This window comes from Herpailurus yagouaroundi, unplaced genomic scaffold, assembly GCF_014898765.1.
Source record: "Herpailurus yagouaroundi ecotype Mexico unplaced genomic scaffold, PumYag 67641, whole genome shotgun sequence".
Taxonomy (NCBI): domain Eukaryota; kingdom Metazoa; phylum Chordata; class Mammalia; order Carnivora; family Felidae; genus Herpailurus; species Herpailurus yagouaroundi.
The window spans coordinates 2,985,275-3,004,923 of NW_024420442.1; the positions used below are offsets into that span (position 1 = coordinate 2,985,275).

At 45.7% G+C, this 19,649-nt stretch overlaps 1 protein-coding gene and 1 pseudogene across 8 annotated transcripts in view; both read right to left on the reverse strand.

Moving 5' to 3' along the window:
- The window catches only part of STEEP1 (STING1 ER exit protein 1), a 57,877-nt gene that overhangs the window by 30,758 nt on the left and 7,470 nt on the right, over positions 1–19,649 (reverse strand). For 3 of the 8 annotated variants that reach the window (XR_005788061.1, XR_005788060.1, XR_005788062.1), the window contains 5 exons: positions 9,736–9,777; positions 6,922–7,060; positions 5,964–6,053; positions 5,264–5,356; positions 3,300–3,470 (listed from right to left, as the gene is read on the reverse strand). Coding sequence is in view for 4 of the 8 variants with exons in the window: in XM_040468034.1 (XP_040323968.1) it covers positions 3,396–3,470; positions 5,264–5,356; positions 5,964–6,053; positions 6,922–7,060; positions 9,736–9,777 (439 nt within the window). In the remaining 4 variants the exon portion in view is untranslated. Of the gene's footprint in view, positions 1–1,814; positions 3,471–3,564; positions 3,994–5,263; positions 5,357–5,963; positions 6,054–6,921; positions 7,061–9,735; positions 9,778–19,649 lie in introns of those variants that run through there. The other 5 variants (XM_040468035.1, XM_040468036.1, XM_040468034.1 and 2 more) reach the window with 4 other exon arrangements.
- LOC121025433 (histone H3.3A-like) lies at positions 504–2,621 on the reverse strand (annotated as a pseudogene).

Consider the following 19,649-nt stretch of genomic DNA (forward strand, 5'->3'; position numbering starts at 1 on the left):
CACTGTCCAGAAAAATGTAACAGGTTTATTTATAATGGTTATAAAGTTGAACTGCTGAAACGTGTTCAACGCAACATTTTGACTTGCATCAATGCTTTGTGTCCCCGCGTTTGTATTAAAAATTCACACACAAATGAAAATGGAAAAACTGCCAATACCTACTTCTGTCCCCCGTTTTTCCATTTGCAATCATATACTTAGGTACCTTTGACCCCATGGGAAAAAAAAAATATCTACCAATAAGAGGAAGAAGAGAATGTTTTTATTTTTTTTTAATTTTTTTTTTCAACATTTATTTTTGGGACAGAGAGAGACAGAGCATGAATGGGGGAGGGGCAGAGAGAGAGGGAGACACAGAATCGGAAGCAGGCTCCAGGCTCTGAGCCATCAGCCCAGAGCCCGACGCGGGGCTCGAACTCATGGACCGCGAGATCGTGACCTGGCTGAAGTTGGACGCTCAACCGGCTGTGCCACCCAGGCGCCCCGAAGAGAATGTTTTTAAATTGAAGAATGAAACGTTTTCCATCAGAGCGGATTCTTAAGCACGTTCTCCATGTATGCCGCGTGCTAGCTGGGCATGATTGTTACACGTTTGGCACGGACAGCTGGCAGGCTGGTGTCTTCCAAGAGGCCCACCAGGTAGGCCTCGCTTGCCTCCCGCAAAGCACCGCCAGCCGCGCTCCAGAAGCGCGGATCTGTCTCGAGGTCCTGAGCGATCTCCCGCACCAGACGCTGGAAAGGAAGTTTGCGGATTGGAAGTTCCGCGGACTTCTGATAACCTGCAATTTCGCGGGATGCCACGGTACTGGGCCTGTGACGATGAGGTTTCTCCACCCCTGCAGTAGAGGGCGCGTTCTTGCGAGCGGCTTTTGTAGCCGGTTGCTTCCTCGGTGGCTCCGGTCGACTCGCGTGCAGCCTGCTTTGTCCAAGCAACGGTGGGGAGACCTCCTTACTTAATCCCCTTCTCCTATGGAGCTCAGCGGGCTAGAGGCGGCACTGGCATTAGCGATTCTGTGTCCCCCATCCTCTCTGAGCCTCCCTCATTCATGGCGTCTCTCTCTCTCTCTCTCTCTCTCAAAAATAAACAAACATTAAAAAAAAAAAAAAAGGCTTTTTTCTAAGGTAAAAAACCTCAAGGCCAGGCACCCTGGCTGGCTCAGTCGGTAGAGCATGGGGCCATTGATCTGCAGGTCATGAGTTCAGGCCCCATGTTGGGCCGTAGAGCTTACTTAGGAAACAAAACTAGGGGCACCTGGGTGGCCCAGTTGGTAGACATGCGACTCTTGATCTCAGGGTCGTGAGTTCAAGCCCCACGTTGGGCGCGGAGCCTACTTAAAAAAAAAAACACACACACACAAACTCAAGGTGAGAAGAGTTGAAGGTGAGGGGCCTTCAGATCCCCAACCACAGGATCAGGCTGGGCCCAAAGGAAGCGAGGTAGTGACAGAATGGCAACACCGGGAGAAAACAGGAGGATCGGGGTCCTACGAAGTTTAGAAGCCGGTTCAGTTCACCCTAAGTGATGCTTTTCGTTTTCCTGGAGGAATTCTCAAATACTAAAAGCTCAAGTGTGAGGGACTGTGCTTTGTTTGAAGTGAGTGAAAACTCGGAGCAGTCAGACAGGTGAAGGCGCGGCAGAACAAAACATCAAGTAAGACAAAAAGGGAAGTTTTTTCCTTAAGGAAAGGAGGTGGTCCCCGGTGATAAGGATCCCCACATGGTCGCGGCAAGCTAGTTTTTAAAAAGCATTTTAACTTCTCTTATGCAGTATAATTACACTTTGAAATGTCACCAATTATTACAGCTATTAAACATTTTACATTTTACTATTTTATGACAGTTGACAATGTGCAAACACACACACGCACAGAGTAAGACTCCAAAATTTCCACATGGCTCTTTATCCTAACACTAAAACCCTGTATTTGCTGCTCACATTCTACAAGAAAATAAAGGTAACAGAGAAACGACGTCAATAAGCATTTCAGAACGAGAGAATAAAACACTAAAGGGCACGTGCTTATCTAGTGCTAATGACCTCATGATTGGCAGTCTTAAAGATGAAGCAAAATGCACAATTTGAACCAGATGCTCCAACGGTTTAGGGCTAGTATCTAAGGACGAGTATTTCGGAAAATGTGTGGAAAGGTAACGACACATTTCCTACAGGGAGCCCCCCACGTAAGTGTCTTCACAACGCATTTTACTTGGTTTCTCAAAATGAAACTGCTATCTGTTGTCAACAATATATTTCTTAAAAGTCCCCCAGGAGAGGCAGTTCAGCCTAGTTCTGCAGTCAGATTTCTGGCTTTATCACTTGATGGCTATGCGATCTCGGGAAACTTACAACTCCCAGAGCCTGAGATACTCATTTGTAAAATGAGGAAGTAACCACCCTTCAAATCAAAAACCAAACAGAACAGGGCTAGTGGAAGCGAGAGGAAGTGGAGGCTGTGGTCCCAGAACAGAGCTCTGGATCTCTAGAATCTTGGCTTTCAGAGGTGGCGGGACAGGCCCGCCGGGCTGTGGTCATGGCGGTTCGTGGCTAGCGTGAAGGTAAAGGTCACCGTTTGGAGGCGAAGTCAAGGAACTGTGCGGAGGTTACAGCCGACCACCCGCATGGTGTCTAAGCACCTCTCAGGGTGAGGACAGGAAATGAGGTGGGGAGGGACGCCTCAGATGCAAAGAGCCCGCTGGGTGCAGGAGGCTAACTGGGAAGATGGAAACACGGCCCCGCACGGGGCTGTCCCCGGACCGCCACCCACCCCCCCTTCTCCCACTTCTTGCTAACTCCCGTCCACCCCTACTCCAACCTACTTCTCCTTCCAAATAAGGAAGCTGGGGAAAAAAGAGGCAGAGAAAAGTGCCCTATTATTTCCCGACAGCACCTCACACACACGTCTGGGGCGACTGAACCCACGGCAGACGACGCAACGAGGTTAAAGTGCCCTTCCTGCCCCGACAGCTCGTCATACCGGGGAACAGATAAAAACCACGTACACAACACTACGTACTGACATCACCGAAAGAGCGGGGCATTAAGTGTCTAACTATACAACACTCCTCTACGGTTAGCGAATGTGAAATACCCGATGGCCGACAGGCCCCTTTGTCTCAGTATCGTTTCTTCCTCCACGTCTCCCTCCCATACTCTTGTCAGCTGCGTGAAGGGATGGCAGTTATTAGCTGAGGCTGCTTACCGAGACCCCATTTCCATTTGGAGCCGAGCTGCCCTGCCCCCGCCCACTCTAATCTGGCTGTTCCTTTGTAAGTACAAAGTCTGAGAAGGAAGAACTCACCCAGAGCTTTAATATTTGAAGTACAGGAAGCAAGGCTGTGCTGTTTCTGGAGTCTGTGACTGGGCAAGTTTCTCTGAACATCAAGTAAAGGAAGCTCTACGTACATTCTGGCTTTTTATGGATTTTCTTCCGACAGCAGAGAGATTCAAACCAGAGCTGATACCTGCCAGTCTAAGAATAGAAGAGAGTCACTTCAACTTCAAAGAGTCTGACTTGCTATGGCTTTAAATATAATTCATGCCACTTTCTTCTGTGACACATCATAGTATCTTTTTCAAAAATCTTTTAACATTTTATTAACTTTGAAGAAGGTATAAGAACAGCTACTTTAGAAACTGGAGACTCTCAAGCACTGATGTATTCAGAGAGTTTCTACACAGCTGAAGAAGTTTATATCAAATGGACCAAAAATAGTACGGAGGACCTATATACAGAAAGATTTGGTGAAAAAAAACCCCATCTCTAGAAAGCAGGTCAGATAGACTCAAAGACCTCACTGAAGGTAGGAGAAATCAATGGAAAGCAATGGAAAGCCTTCTGCGGGGGCAAAAAGGTAGACAGCAGTCCATGCAGTCAAGAAAAAGTTCTTTTTCCTCGTGATCTCCAGTGTGGGTTGAGAGAAAGGTCCTGATCATTTGAACTGGTTATCGATCAAGGTCCCCTTCATTTTCGCTTTCTTGGCTTCCAGTTCAGCCTGGAGAGGAAGAAAAGCATACGCCCTGATACGTGATGTGAAATTCGTACTTCCCTTCCTTACTCTAACTGCCCAAACTCTATCCTGTCGTGTTCACTCAGTAGAGCAACCAGAAGGGCGGTGTCCAGCAGCTGCTTTCCAACGTTTCTGATGTTACGGTTCACACAGGAAATGATGACGTCTGCGTGGCAAAATGGGGGCAGCGTGCAAGGCTGTGGTCAAAGGTGACCAGTGCAGGGCTCCTGCAGCCCCAGGTTCCTCCAAGGGCCGAGGGAAGCAATTTATCGTGGCATACCGGTATCCTATTCCCGGCAGAACAGGAAGAAATGCTCTTCTAGAACAGTGTTACTTCACGTTGTGCTGCCCACGAACTGTTTGTTATTGGTTCGTGCAAGATACGTATAAGAATCGAGAGCAAGCATTCTGCAACTTGCGTAGCCATTTGACAGGGATAACAAAATCAAGTAATTTGATAGGAGTAACTGAGGCAAATTCATTTTTATTGCATTGGATAAGTTATAAACTTGCTCTTGACAAGCCAGAAATTTAAAAAAGAAAGCACTGTAAAAAAAAAAAAAAAAGGGGGGGGGGGCGCCTGGGTGGCTCAGTCGGTTAAGCGTCCGACTTCGGCTCAGCTCATGATATTACGGTCTGTGGGTTCGAGCCCAGCGTCGGGCTCCATGCTGACAGCTCGAGCCTGGAGCCTGCTTCGGCTTCTGTGTCTCTCTCTCTCTCTGCCCCTCCCCCGCGCATCTCTGTCGCCAAAAAAATCCTCTACGGTCATTCGAACAGACTGGTACACCCTCTGAGGAGGCACAAATGCAGTGGTGTTGGATTTTAAGGCAATAGCATAAGCACGTTACTATCAAGAAGACACAAACGCGGGCACCATCAGATATAAACGTGCGTGCTCCGTGATGAGCCCGTGGATAACACAGAAACCGGAGTGTGCTCTCAGAAGTGCCGAAGCCCCGGTCCCGGTACTGTCGCTGTAGCAACGCCGCCCGCCGTCGCATCCTGGGAGAGCATCCAGAAGCCCCGATCCGTTAACTCCTGATCTTGGACCACAGGCAGCAGAGTGAAGTATCGTTCTGGTTGGGGCCAGCTCACCAGGACTCTAACCGGGGGGCCTGGACGCTGTGGTCACCAGAGCGGGGTTCACGCTGGCAGCCCACCACGCCGGTAGCCCCTGACAGACTTGCGAAAGGATCTCCCTGAGCGTCCGAGGGTCTTCCAGACCAAGAAACCCTTGCCAGCCCGGGCCACTCACCAGCTCCTGCAGCCGCCTTTTGCTCATGCCTTTGCGCTCCAGCTGCTTTTCAATGACCTTGGCATTCTGCGCGTACGAGTCAGCGACTTCTCTCTGCGGGTGAAGCAGCGGCACCTTTAAACCAGCGGTCTTGCCCACAAGCAACAGAGCCCTTAAGTCGCCCTTAAGCAGCAGACTCCTCCGGTTCCAAAAGTACCGAAACGGACTCTGTCCCCTTTCAAAGGCTTCGGGTTTTCAGTAAATCCCGAAGAGCTCGGATCGCAGCGAAAGCGGCTGAAAATCAGATCACACCTCTCTGCAAACCTCGTTATACTCAAGTACCGTAAAGGTAAGTGCCACTACCGCTAAGGAGAGCCACACAAACCACTCAAGCCGGAATGGAAGGGACCTGAAATTGTTGAGTCTAATAGTTTTGAAACCGAAGAGGGATGAGGGGGTTGCCCCCTTGAAAGCGGCTCAAAACACAGTAGGACACCAAGCACTGAGCTAGTCCAGCTCCCTGGCTCTCACCGTGCGGATGTCCTTGAGACCCAGGGAGACAGGGACTAGCCCCGCGTTCTCTAGTCCCTTACCAGCAGAGTAAGGCCTATGACTGAAGTTTCTAATTATGCTGCTACTCGAATGGGCTGGTTCTAGAGTCCCCCTTCCTTCAGGGCCCACCCCCAGTCCATCCAGATCCCTTGAGAGCAGAAGCACTCACAGCCTCGATCTCCTCTTCCTCTTCGTCAATCGTAGACACCGTGACAGAGCTGAACTTGCCCATGTCTTTCGTCCGTTTGGTCATCATCACCTGGAGTCACAGGAGGAGGACTCGGTCTCATTCACTGCAGTTGGCTCTGTGAGCCACGTGCGCGCGCGCATGTGTCCCTGCGGGCACACATGCCTCACTGCAGGGGGTGGGGGCTGGGGCAGGGGACACGCCCCTCTTTGGGACAGGCTGGCCTATCTACAAATGCTAATGGTTTTTATTTGGATTATGTTTTTCTAACATCTGCCATCAAGGCTTTAAAAAGTATATTTAAAACTCAGCCCGATTCATTATTTCTTTACTTATTTCATTATTGATGTAAATTCAAGTTAGTTGACATACAGCATAGTATTGGTTTTAGGAATAGAATTTAGTGATTCATCACTTACATGTAACACCCAGTGCTCATCCCAACAAGTGTTCTCCTTAAAGCCCCTCACCCATTGAGCCCACCCCCCCCACCCCAACACCCCCTCCAACAACCCTCAGTTTGTTCTCTGTATTTAAGAGTCTCTTATGGTTTGCCTCCCTCTCTGTTTTTTATCTTAGTTTTCCATCCCCTCCTCTATGTTCATCTGTTTTCTGAAATTCCACATGAGTGAAATCCTATTATTTCCTTTCTCTGACTTATTCCCCGCAGCATAATACACTGTCCACACTGAAAAAGGAAGACATTTCAAAGGAAATAAATGGTCATTAAAACCATACAACTTCTCACTTTACTCAGAGGACAGCTCTAGGAAAGAAAAAAAGAACACAGAATGGATGTGTCACATGTAACATCTGCTTATACATGAAAATGGCATTCTCTTAATAAGGAATGCGTCCATAAAGGGCGATTTCTCATTATAATCTTATTGAAAAATGTAGGGCGATCTGTAGCTATATTAACCCGTCTGTCAATAGTTACCTTCTTAGGAGGCTCCTGTTTCTGGGTATAGATATTTGTTTTGCCAAAACCCTGGCCAAACTTGACCACTGCTCCATCCACGATGAAGGTCACAGGAGCGTTCTTCGGCTGGGACTGATAGAAGAGTGGCAGTCCACACCTGCAAACAGCAGAATGAATCTCTGGGGAGCTCAGAATACAAATCCCCCAAGACACGGATTCACGAAGTGTGCTCAGATCCTGGGAATAGTTTTGTCTGTGGCATAAACGAATGATCCGCTCCTTCCACTGCTTCCCGAAACTACTTCCTAAGAATCACTGAGGGATCACTTTTACAAGCCAAGAATTTGTTAAAACTGCTGCTCAGATTCCCAGGTCCCTCCCCCAGAAGATCCTGATTCAGCAAATCGGGGAGCTGAGGCCCGGGCATCTGTCATTTCCCTCAGGATCCCAAGTGATTCTTCTCATTCGACAAGTTTGGGAAATGCTGGCTCCTGCTACTGACGGCTTTCCAGTTACAACTGCTGCCGTTCTGGGGCGCCTGGCTGGCTCAGTCGGTAGAGCATGCAACTCTGCATCTCGGGGTTGAGAGTTCGAGCCCCATGTTGGGTGTAGAGATTACTTAAAAAATAAACAAAATTTTTAAAGTAATAGAAGTTTCTAAAAACATACTATATATATATATATATATATATATATATAGTTGCTGCCATTCTTCCAAGAGTCTGGGTAACTGGTCTAAGGTTTTTTTAATTTTTTTTTAACGTTTATTTATTTTTTTGAGACAGAGAGACAGAGCATGAACGGGAGAGGGACAGAGAGAGAGGGAGACACAGAATCGGAAGCAGGCTCCAGGCTCTGAGCCATCATCAGCCCAGAGCCCGACGCGGGGCTCGAACTCACGGACCGCGAGATCGTGACCTGAGCTGACACAAATAGACCACATCTTCTTTATCCCTTCATCCATCGATGGACATTTGGGCTCTTTCCATACCTTGGCTATTGTCCATAGAGCCACTATAAACATTGGGGTGCATGCGTCCCTTTGAAACAGCACACCTGTATCTCGTGGATAAATACCTAGTAGTGCAATTGCTGGATCCTAGAGTAGTTCTATTTTTAATTTTTTGAGAAACCTCCATACTGTTTTCCAGAATGGCTGCACCAGCTTGCATTCCCACCAAGAATGCAAAATAGATGCTCTGTCTCCACATCCTCGCCAACATCTGTTGTTGCCTGAGTCGTTAATGTTAGCCATTGTGACAGGGGTGAGGTGGTATCTCAGTGTGGTTTTGATTTGTATTTCCCTGATGATGAGTGATGTGGATAAGTGATGTGATGAGTTTTTTCGTATGTCGGTTGGCCATCTGGATGTCTTCTTTGGAGAAGGGTCTATTTATGTCTTTTGCCCATTTTTCACTGGATTATTTGTTTTTTGGGTGTTGAGCTGGATAAGTTCTTTATAGATTTTGGATACTAACCCTTTATCCGACATGTCGTTCGCAAATCTCTTCTCCCATTCCGTCGGTTGCCTTTTAGTTTTGCTGATTGTTTCCCTCACTGTGCAGAAGCTTTTTATCTTCACGAGGTCCCAACAGTTCACGTTTGCTTTTGTTTCCCTTGCCTCCAGAGACATGTTGAGCAAGAAGTTGCTACAGCCGAGGTCAAAGAGGGTTTTGTCTACTTTCTCAAGGATTTTGATGGCTTCCTGTCTTATATTTAGGTCTTTCATCTATTTTGAATTTATTTTTGTGTGTGGTATAAAAAAGTGGTCCAGGTTGATTCTTCGGCATGTCGCTCTCCAGTTTTCCCAGCACCACTTGCTGAAGAGACTGTCTTTATTCCGCTGGATATTCTTTCTTGCTTTGTCAAAGATTAGTTGCCCATCCGTTTGTGGGTGCATTTCTGGGTTCTCTATTCTGTTCCATTGATCTGAGTGTCTGTTTTTGTGCCAGTACCATACTGTCTTGACGATTACAGCTTTGTAATACGGCTCGAAGTCCGGGATTGTGATGCCTCCCACTTTGGTTTTCTTTTTCAAGATTGCTTTGGCTATTCGGGGTCTTTTCTGGTTCCACACAAATTTTAGGATTGTTTGTGCTAGCTCTGTGAAGAATGCTGGTGTTATTTTGATAGGGATTGGGGTCGGTCATTTCTATTAGACTTGTTTTCAGGTACATGAAGTCGACCCATGAGACACGTTAAAACGAATTTAACGAATCCAGTGTGGCTGTGAACTAAAATGCCTTCTTGGCCATTTCCCTGCCTTAATTCTCCTAGTCTTCCGAGAGCCAAGATGTAACTGTACTTACATCAGGAAGATTAAACTTACTGTAGTTTAGTAGTCTCACATCTCCATTTAAAAATTGATACTGGGGCGCCTGGGTGGCGCAGTCGGTTAAGCGTCCGACTTCAGCCAGGTCACGATCTCGCGGTCCGTGAGTTCGAGCCCCGCGTCGGGCTCTGGGCTGATGGCTCAGAGCCTGGAGCCTGTTTCCGATTCTGTGTCTCCCTCTCTCTCTGCTCCTCCCCCGTTCATGCTCTGTCTCTCTCTGTCCCAAAAATAAATAAACGTTGAAAAAAAATTTAAAAAAAAAAAAAAATTGATACTATGTTTTAAAATAGAAAAACATTTTTGTGGCCAGCTGGTCAGGGACGTGACTTTGACTAGTCTGTTTGGGGAGCATATTGGTGGCTGTGCAGTGGAAGTTCAAAGGCAATGGAGATTATAAGGATAAAGATACAACAGAGAATTGTATCCAATAATTCTTTTCCGAACACATTGCTGCCGCTACTTTCTTATGCTTGGAGAAACCCACACTGTTAAATACTCACTTGGCACACTTCTTCCGGTATTGTCGTTCAATGCCTTCAGGCCTGTGCAGAAAATGGAATTAAAAAAAAAAAAAAAAAAGATATGAACAAATCTCATAACCTACCTACCTCACTACCTCATTTCTTCAAATGGTAATAGGGCCTTTCAAAAATTTTCATTTCCTAGATTGACTGGTTAGTTAAACCTGTATTCATTTTAATCTTTTTTTTTTTTTTTGAGAGAGAGAGAGATAACACGTGCGTGCCAGAAAGTGCATAGAGGAGGGGGCAGAGGGATAGAATCTTAAGCAGGCTCCATGCCCAGTGTGGAGAAAGGGGGGGGGGGCCTCAATCTCACCACCATAAGATCATGACCTGAGCCAAGATGGAGGAGGGGGACGCCTAACCGACTGAGCCACCCAGGCGCTCCGTATTTTTTAATTTTTAAAAAATGTTTATTTATTTTTATTTTGAGAGAGAGCGAGTGCAAGAGAGAGCATGAGTGGGGGAGGGGCAGAAAGAGAGAGAGAGAGAGAGAGAGAGAGAGAGAGAGAGAGAGAGAATGCCAAGCAGGCTCCGCACTGTCAGCACGGAGCCTGACTCAGGGGGCTCGATCTTGCGAACTGTGAGATCATGACCTGCACTGAGACCAAGAGTCAGACACTTAACCGACTGAGCTGCTCAGACGCCCCTCAAGTATACATGTATTAAGTCATTTAATCCTTACGGTGGCTCTGTGAGGTAGGTCATATTATTGTTCCCATTTTATAGATGAAGGCTCCTAAGTACAAACCAATCACATGATTTGCCCAAGGTCACAGTTAGGAAGCAGAATAGGTTGAATTCAAAAACAAAAAATTAAAAACAAAAAAAAAAAAGAGTAGGTTGACTTCAGGCTCAGGCCCGTCCAGCTCAAGAGCCCACAACACTGCCTTAGGTAAGCGGCTTTTCCACCCACCCAGGTGCTTAACAGAAACCTAGGATTCATCCTTGTTTCTTCTCTTTCCTTCACTTCCCACATCTACTCCATCAGTAGATTTTGGACTCCTCCCAAAAAAGTTCTTGAACCCATCTGCTTTGCTCCACCTTCCTGCCACCGTCTTAGCCCAGGCCACCAGCGTCTCTTCCCTGGATGACTTGTCACAGCTTCCAGACTGGTCTCCTCACGCCCCCTCCCCTTGTTGGTTTCAAATTTTTAATAGGCAGTATGTATGCGTGGTACATATCGGTACAAATATAGGGGTACCCTATAGGGGTCCAAAGAAAAGTAAACATCATCCCCCCCACCCTTCACCCACCCAGTTCTCTTCCCCGGAGGCAAATACTGTTCTGGTTTCTTCTGTTCCTCTCAGAGACAGCTGACGATGCAAGCAAAGAATCCTTATTGGTATATAAAGAAAACAGATTTTTTTCCTTTTTAGACAAAGACAGCACACTTCTTTGTTCACTTAAAAATGTATCCTGGTTGGAAAATATATATTTGCGACCCTTCCCTATCAATCGACAAAGAGCTGCGTCATTCTTCCTAAGGGCTGCGTTGTATTCCTGTGTATGGATGTGCCGAAGTGTCTTTTACCTGTTGGATAAATTCCTAGAAGTGTATCCACTTTAAATTCTGATAAATACTGCCAAATTACTCTCTAGAGAAGCTGAACCAACTTACATCCCCACTACCAATGTGAGAGTTCCTGTTTCTCTACAGTCTCACCAACAAGGTATGTTATTAAAATGCAAGGCTGCTGGGGACCCTGGGTGGCTCAGTCTGTTGAGCGTCCGACTTCGGCTCGGGTCATGATCTCACAGTTCGTGAGTTCAAGCCCCGCGTCGGGCTCTGTGCTGACAGCTCAGAGCCTGGAACCTACTTTGGATTCTGTGTCTCCCTCTCTCTGTGCCCCTCCCCTGCTTGCTCTCTCAAAAATTAAAAAAAAATTTTTTTAATTTTTTAATAAAATGCACAGCTGCCAATCTGGCTCGTGCAAACCGTGATCTCAACATTTGCATTTCTTTTTTTTAAGGAGTGAAGTCAGGCATCTTTTCACATATTTAATGGGCATTTGTGTTTTCTTTTTTTGTGTGAGTGGTCACTTCACATCTTTTGGTTATTGAGACTTGCCAATGTTAACAGGCCTTGCAAATATTTTTTCCCCAGTTTGACATTTGTCTTTGACTTCCTCCTAACCCGTGTGGAAATTTTAGATTTTTGTGCAGTCAAATCGATAGTATGTGTGCATGTGTGGGGGGGGGGGGGGGCCGGGTATTTAGTTAGGCCTTCCCCATCCTAAGTTCATACCTAACATACAAACTCCAACTGCTTATTCTAGAACCTGCTTCCACTACAAATCATTCTTGAAACAGAAGCAGGAGTGGCTTCCTTCTTCTTTCCTAGAAGAAAATCAAACTCCCTACCACGGCCTACCAGCCCCAACTGAGCACCCGCTTGGGCCCCTGCCTCATCCCACAGATGCCCTCCCTCCCTCCTATTCTTGGAACAAACCAGCGCTTTCCTACCTCTGACCTTTCACATGCACACCCTTCTCTCTCTCCTTGGAATGCTCCTCTCCCTGCTTTCTGATTCTCATTTTTGGGGGTCACAGATCAAATATCACCTAGTCACAGAGACCCTCCGTGACTACCTTTTCAGAGAAGTTTTCGTGAGATACCCTGTATAAGCCCTTGGTTTCATTCACAGAACTTTCCATAATCATAATTACTTTATTTTTCTGTCAGCCCACTAGACTGTAAGGTCCATGGGCTCCGAAAGCAGCGGAGACCATGCCTATCTGACCACTCTATTCCCAGAGCTGAGCAAAGCACTGGAAACAAAGTAGGCATGCAATAAATATTGGTTGAAACTATCCTTTTAAGAATTCGGTTTTAGTGAGAAAAATTATAATCATGGAGGGAAGTTCTTAAATGGAAAAATGTATGCCTTGTAATGGGAACACAGAGGTGGGCACACCAAGTCTGTCTGAGGCAGTCATGGAAGGCTTCGTGAGGAGGTGATTTCAAACCAACACTCCTGATAGAAAGTAGTATTTCAAGCAGTGGGAATACTATGCTCAAAGCCAAAACCGTATAGCATACTCGGGGAAATAGTCTAATGTTATTAGGACTTTAAAAAACCAAGGGAGTGGGGTGCCTGGGTGGCTCGGTTGGTTGGGCGTTCGACTTCAGCTCAGGTCATGATCTCGTGGTTTGGGAGTTCGAGCCCCCATGTCGGGCTCTGTGCTGACAGCTCAGAATCAGGCCAGAGCCTGATTCAGATTCTGTATCTCCCTTTCTCTCACTGCCCCTCTGTCCCTCCCTCTCTCTCTCAAAAATAAAATTTTTTTTAAAAAAATCTTAAAGGGGCGCCTGGGTGGCGCAGTCGGTTGAGCGTCCGACTTCAACCAGGTCACGATCTCGCGGTCCGTGAGTTCGAGCCCCGCATCGGGCTCTGGGCTGATGGCTCGGAGCCTGGAGCCTGTTTCCGATTCTGTGTCTCCCTCCCTCTCTGCCCCTCCCCCGTTCATGCTCTGTCTCTCTCTGTCCCAAAAATAAATAAAAAACGTTGAAAAAAAAATTAAAAAAAAATAAAATAAAAATAAAATAAAAAAATCTTAAAAAAAAATCAAGGGAGTACTACTGATCTGACAGACATAAAATACTTGTAAGATTACATTATGAATGACTGTATGGCAACAAATTAGATAACCTAGGTGAAATGGACAAACTCCTAAAACAACAGAATACAAACTATCAAAACTCACTAGAAAAGAAACAAAATCTGAATGGACTATCACACGTAAAGACATTTAATTAGTAATCAAAAACCTGCACAAAGAAAAGCCCAGGACCAGTGGCTTCACTGGTAAATTCTACTAAAAGTTCAAAGAAGAATGAATACCAATGCTTCACAAACTTTTCAAAAGAGGAGGAGACACTTCCCAACTCATCCCATGCAGCCAGTATTACTCTGATGCCAAAACCAGGCAAAGATACAACACAACAGAGATCAATCCTGCTTGATACACAGGCAAAAATCCTCAAAGAAAAATAAATACTAGCAAACTGAATCCAGCAACATAGAAAAAAGATTATATAACATGACCAAGTGGAATTTATCCCGTGAAATCAAGATTGGTGCACCATACCAAAAAAAAAAAAAAAATTAACCAAAGCAATAATACACCACAGTAATAGAATAAAAGAGAAAACACACACGATCATCTCAATAGGCCCCAAATGGAAGCTTTTCACAAAACTCAAAACCCTTTTAATATACTAGGAATAGAAGGGAACCTCCTCCACCTGATAAAGGGCATTTGTGAAAAACCCACAATCCCTAAGCTACATATACTAATATCATGCTTAATGGTGAAAGACTGAAAGTTTTCTCCCTGAGATCAGGAACAAGCCAAGGAGACTCACTCTCAACACTTCTATTCAACACAACACAAAGTCTAGCCAGGGCAACTAGATGAAGGAAGGAAGGAAGGAAGGAAGGAAGGAAGGAAGGAAGGAAGGAAGGAAGGAAGGGGAGAGAGAGAGAGAGAGAGAGAGAGAGAAAGAAAGAAAGAAAGAAAGAAAGAAAAAGAAAGAAAGAAAGAAAGAAAGAAAGAAAGAAAGAAAAAGAAATGGCATCCAGATTGGAAGGGAAAAAGTAAAACCATCTCTATTTGCAGATGACATGATCTTACATGTAGAAACCCTTCAGAACACACATACACACAATTAAAGCTAATACATTTAGCAAGGCTGCAGGATACAAAATCATTATATGAAAATTAGTGGTAGTCCTATATACTAAAAATGAACGATAAAAAATAATGTTAAGAAAACAGTTACAATAGCATCAGAAAGAACAAAATACCTGGGAATAATTTAACAAATTAAGTGCAAGACTTGTGCACTGAAAACTATGAAACACTGCTGGAAGAAATTAAAGAACACTTAAGTACATGGAATGACATCCCGTATTTGTGGACTGAACACTTACTATTAAGATGGCAATACTCCCTAAATGAATCTACACCTTCAACACAATCCCTATCAAAACCCAAGCTGGCTTTTTCTGCAGAAATTGACAAGCTGATCCCAAAATTCACATGGAATTGCAAGGAACCTAGAACAGCCAAAACAATCTTGAAAAAGAACAAAGCTTGAGGACTCACATTTGCTGATTTTGAAACCACAAAAGCCACAGTAATCAAGACGGGGTGGTACTGGCATAAAAGATAGAAATATAGAGCAATGGAATGGAACTGAGAGTCCACAATAAACCCATACATATTTGGTTAACTGATTTTTCTTAATGTTTATTTATTTATTTATGGGGGGGGTGGGCAGAGAGTGCAAGCAGGTGAGGGCCAGAGAGAGAGGGGGAGAGACAGAATCCCAAGCAGGCTCCTCCCTATCAGTGCAGAGCCCCACAGGGGTCTCGATCTCAGGAACTGTGAGATCTTGACCGGAGCCAAAACCAAGAGTCAGACCCTTAACCAACTGAGCCACCCAGGCACCCCTGGATTTTTGACAAGGGTCTCAAGACCATCCAAAGGAGAAAGAACATTCTTTCTTTCAATAAATGGTACTGGGACAACTGGATATCCACATGTAAAAGGATGAATTAACTGATTATTTTTTATTCAAGTTCGTTAACATACAGTGCTGTCTTAGCTTCAGGAGTAGAACCCAGTGATTCATCCCTTACATATGACACCCAGCATTCATCCCAGAAAGTGCCCTCCTTAATGCCCGTCACCCATTCAACCCCACCTACCCACCTACCCCCTCTCCAGCAACCCTCAGTTTATTCTCTGTATTTCAGAGTCTCTTATGAATTTATTAGATCCTTACCTCAGGCCATCTAAAAAATTCACGCAAAATGGATGAAAGGTTTATACGTAAGAACTGAAACTATAAAGGGGCGCCTGGATGACTCACTTGGTTAAACATCCAACTCTTGATTTTGGCTCAGGTCATGATCTCACGGTTTGTGAAATCAAGCCCCATATCGGGCTCTGTGCTGACAGCATGAAGCCAGCCTGCTTGGGATTCTCTCTCTCTCTTTCTCTCTCAAAATACATAAATATTTTTTTAAAAAAAGGACTAAAACTATAAAACTCTTAGAAGAAAATGTAGACATAAACCTTCAAGACCTTGAATTAGGCAACGGTTTCTTAGACAAGACACCTAAAGCACAAGCAATCAAAGAGAAAATAAACAGGACTTGATTAAAATTAAAATCTTTTATGCTTCAAAGAATATCATCAAGAGAGTATAAAGCTAATCCACAGAATGGGAGAAAATATTTGCACGTTATTTATCTGATAGGAGGCCAGTATCCATTATAAAGAATTCTTACAACTCTGGAGTATTACTCGGCAATCAAAAAGAATGAAATCTTGCCATTTGCAACTACGTGGGTGGGACTGGAGAGTATTATGCTAAGTGAAATTAGTCAGAGAAAGACAAAAATCATATGACTTCACTCATATGAGGACTTTAAGAGACAAATCAGATGAACATAAGAGAAGGGAAACAAAAATAATATAAAAACAGGGAGGGGGACAAAACAGAAGAGACTCATAAATATGGAGAACAAACTGAGGGTTACTGGAGGGATCGTGGGAGGGGGGATGGGCTAAATGGGTGAGGGGCACGAAGGAATCTACTCCTGAAAATCACTGTTGCACCATATGCTAACTAATTTGGATGTGAATTTTAAAAAATTACAAATAAAATTTAAAAAAACAAGGTTAAGTAACCTGCCTAAGGTCAAAGAATTAATATGTGATAGAATTGGATTAAAACCCATGAACTAAAAAAAAAAAAAAAAAAGAATTCTTACACCTCAACAATTAAAAAGACAAATACACCAATTAAAAATGGGCAAAAAATCCAGACATTTCTCCAAAGAAGACATGCAAATGACCAAAAAGTACATGAAAAAGCTGCTCAGCATCATCTGCCAGGAGGGAAATGCAAATCAAAACCACAATGAGCTCCCACTTCACGCACACTAGGATCACCATGATCAGAAAGACAGGGGTGCCGGGGTGGCTCAGTCGGTTAAGCGTAGGACTTCAGCTCAGGTCACGATCTCACGGTTCATGGGTTCGAGCCCCGCGTCAGGCTCTGTGCTGACAGCTCGGAGCCTGGAGCCTGCTTCCGATTCTGTGTCTCCCTCTCTCTCCCCCACTCATGCTCTGTCTCTCTCTCTCTCCTTCAAACATAAATAAAAACATTAAAAAAAAAAAAAAGAAAGAAAAATAAATAAAAACATTTACAAAAAAAGAAAGAAAACATGCTAAATGAAAGATGCTAGACATAAAAAGCTACAATATTTCTGGTGCCTTTTTTTTTTTAATTTTTTTTTTAACGTTTATTTATTTTTGAGACAGAGAGAGACACAGCATGAACGGGGGAGGGTCAGAGAGAGAGGGAGACACAGAATCGGAAGCAGGCTCCAGGCTCTGAGCCATCAGCCCAGAGCCCGACACGGGGCTCGAACTCGCGGACCGCGAGATCGTGACCTGAGCTGAAGTCGGACGCTCAACCGACTGAGCCACCCAGGCGCCCCTCTGGTGTCTTTTTAAAAAAAAATTTTTTAATGTTTATTTATTTTTGAGAGAAGAGAGAGAAAGAGACAGAGTGCCAGCGGGGGAGGGGCAGAGTGCGAGGGAGACAGAGACTCTGAAGCAGGCTCCATGCTGTCAGCACAGAGCCTGATGCGGAGCTCGAACCCACAAACCGCGAGCTCATGACCCAAGCCGAAGTCGGCCGACTGAGCCACCCAGGCGCCCCGGCATCAGGACTTAAACAAAACAAAACAAAGTCCCCGGGATGGTGCTAACACAGCCAGGGGGGAGAGTCACTATGTGAGGGTGCGTGCGAAGAGCAGAACTGCTGAGGAATAGAGACTGTAGAGACTGACGATTATTATTCTCCCAGTTGAGGGACATGGAAACGGGCCCAAAAAGCTTAGGTGACTTGCCCAAAGTCACAAAGCGGTCCTGCCTGGGGTAGAACTCCGAAGTCTGTGCCATCTTTAACATTCCATTTCTCTTACAAGTATTGCTTGTGTCAAACGCGCCACCATTCGCCAACGTCACGCGACTAGAGCCTTGGCAATATCTTGGGTTCCGTGTACCACTTCTGGTTCCTACTGGGACTCTAAATCCAACCTCAGCCTGAAGCGGAGAGATTCGCCACGCAAGCGACTTCTAGAATCCCGAAGTCGGTCAATCTCATAAGCCTGAGCTTTCAAACCACAGGATTTCAAATAAAGGGGACTGTATACTTCTCAATGAGTTAACCTTCAAATACCAGTGACCGATGGGATTTTGTCAAGTTTGTAAAAACTTATCTGTTCCTAACTATGTGCCAAGAAGCAGGCAAGATGTACTAAGGGTTTTGGATGTAGAAGGCAGGATTCTTGCGCTCGAAAAGTTCACCTTGATATGGAGACAAGGTACTTAACTGGTACAAGGAAGTGATTAACATGAGCTAGCTAGCGGGACTAATTGACCTTGATTTTCTGTCCTGCCCTTAATCTCTAGGAATATGTGAGGGAGGGAAGGCCAAAAACAAAACGCAACACAACATTCTCCCTGGTTGTGGCAGTCTCTGAGATGGCCCCCAATAATCCTTACACCCTGGTATTGACACCCTGCACAGTCCCCTCCCAAAAGGAGGGGGGCTGACCTGTAATACCAAGAGGACACTGCAGAAATGATGTGGACTTCTGAATCTTGGTCACAAAAGATATTGTGGCTTGCTCTCTCTTGGATTACTCATGCTGTGGGAAGCCAGCTGTCCCATCACAAGGATATTCAAGCAGCCTTATGGCAGACCCTTGTGATGAGGGGCTGGGGCTCCTCCCCAACAGCACTCAGCTGCCAACCCTGTGAGTGAGCCACCTTGGAAGTGGGACCGCCAGCCCCAAGCGAGACTTCAAATGACTGCACCCTTGGTCGGCCTGGTAACCACAGCCTCACGAAGGGACGGGAACCACCCGCCTAAACTGCTGTTGAATCCCTGACCCACAGAAACTAAACGACATGGTAAATGTTGTTGTGTTTAAAGAAAAAAAATCAAGGGGAACCTGGCCGGCTCAGTCAGCAGAGCGTGCAACTCTTGATCTTAGGGTCACGAGTTCAAGCCCCACACTGGGCGTAGAGCTTACTTACAAAAAGAAAAAAAAAAAAAAAAACTGGGGCGCCTGGGTGGCTCAGTCGGTTGAGCATCCGACTTCAGCTCAGGTCATGATCTCACAGTCTGTGAGTTCGAGCCCCGCATCGGGCTCTGTGCTGACAGCTCAGAGCCTGGATGGAGCCTGTTGGATCTGAGAGAGAACGTCAGGCGACGAAGGAGAGGAGGCAGTGAGGTACACAGTTCTGAGTACGAGAGAGAAATGCAGGCAGATGGGAGACTCTGTGAGGCTTCAGCATCTAAGTGTAACTGATGTCATGAAAGGCGGTGAGAATGTCCGAGGAGAGCATAAAGAGGGGAGGTCAGAGCCCTGGGGAATGCCAACATTTAATGGGCAGGCAGAGGAAGAATCTGGAAGACTGAGAAAGTCAAAGGAGGAGGAGACTCTCCAGAACAGCTTCACAGAAATCAAGGAAGGAGAGCAACCAGGGAGGCACGGTCAACAGAGATCCAGACAGAAAAGCACCGGATTTGCAACTGTGCGAGCGGCGGAGGAGGGAAAGGGGCGCCTGGGGAACGACAGTGCCAAAAGAGAAGGACTCGAGAATGCGTGACTTGGAGGGGGGCAGCGACAGGCTCCAGGGCCTATGGTGGCCAGGCCGCCACGTTTTCAGCAACCCGTGCTCTCCCACACAGCTTGGCTGCAGAAGAGCAGAGCGAAACTCCACCCTGGCCAGCAGAGGGGCACCCGAGAACGGGCCATTGGAAAGACTGTTGATCAGAGAGGGAACAGTGCCAACGGG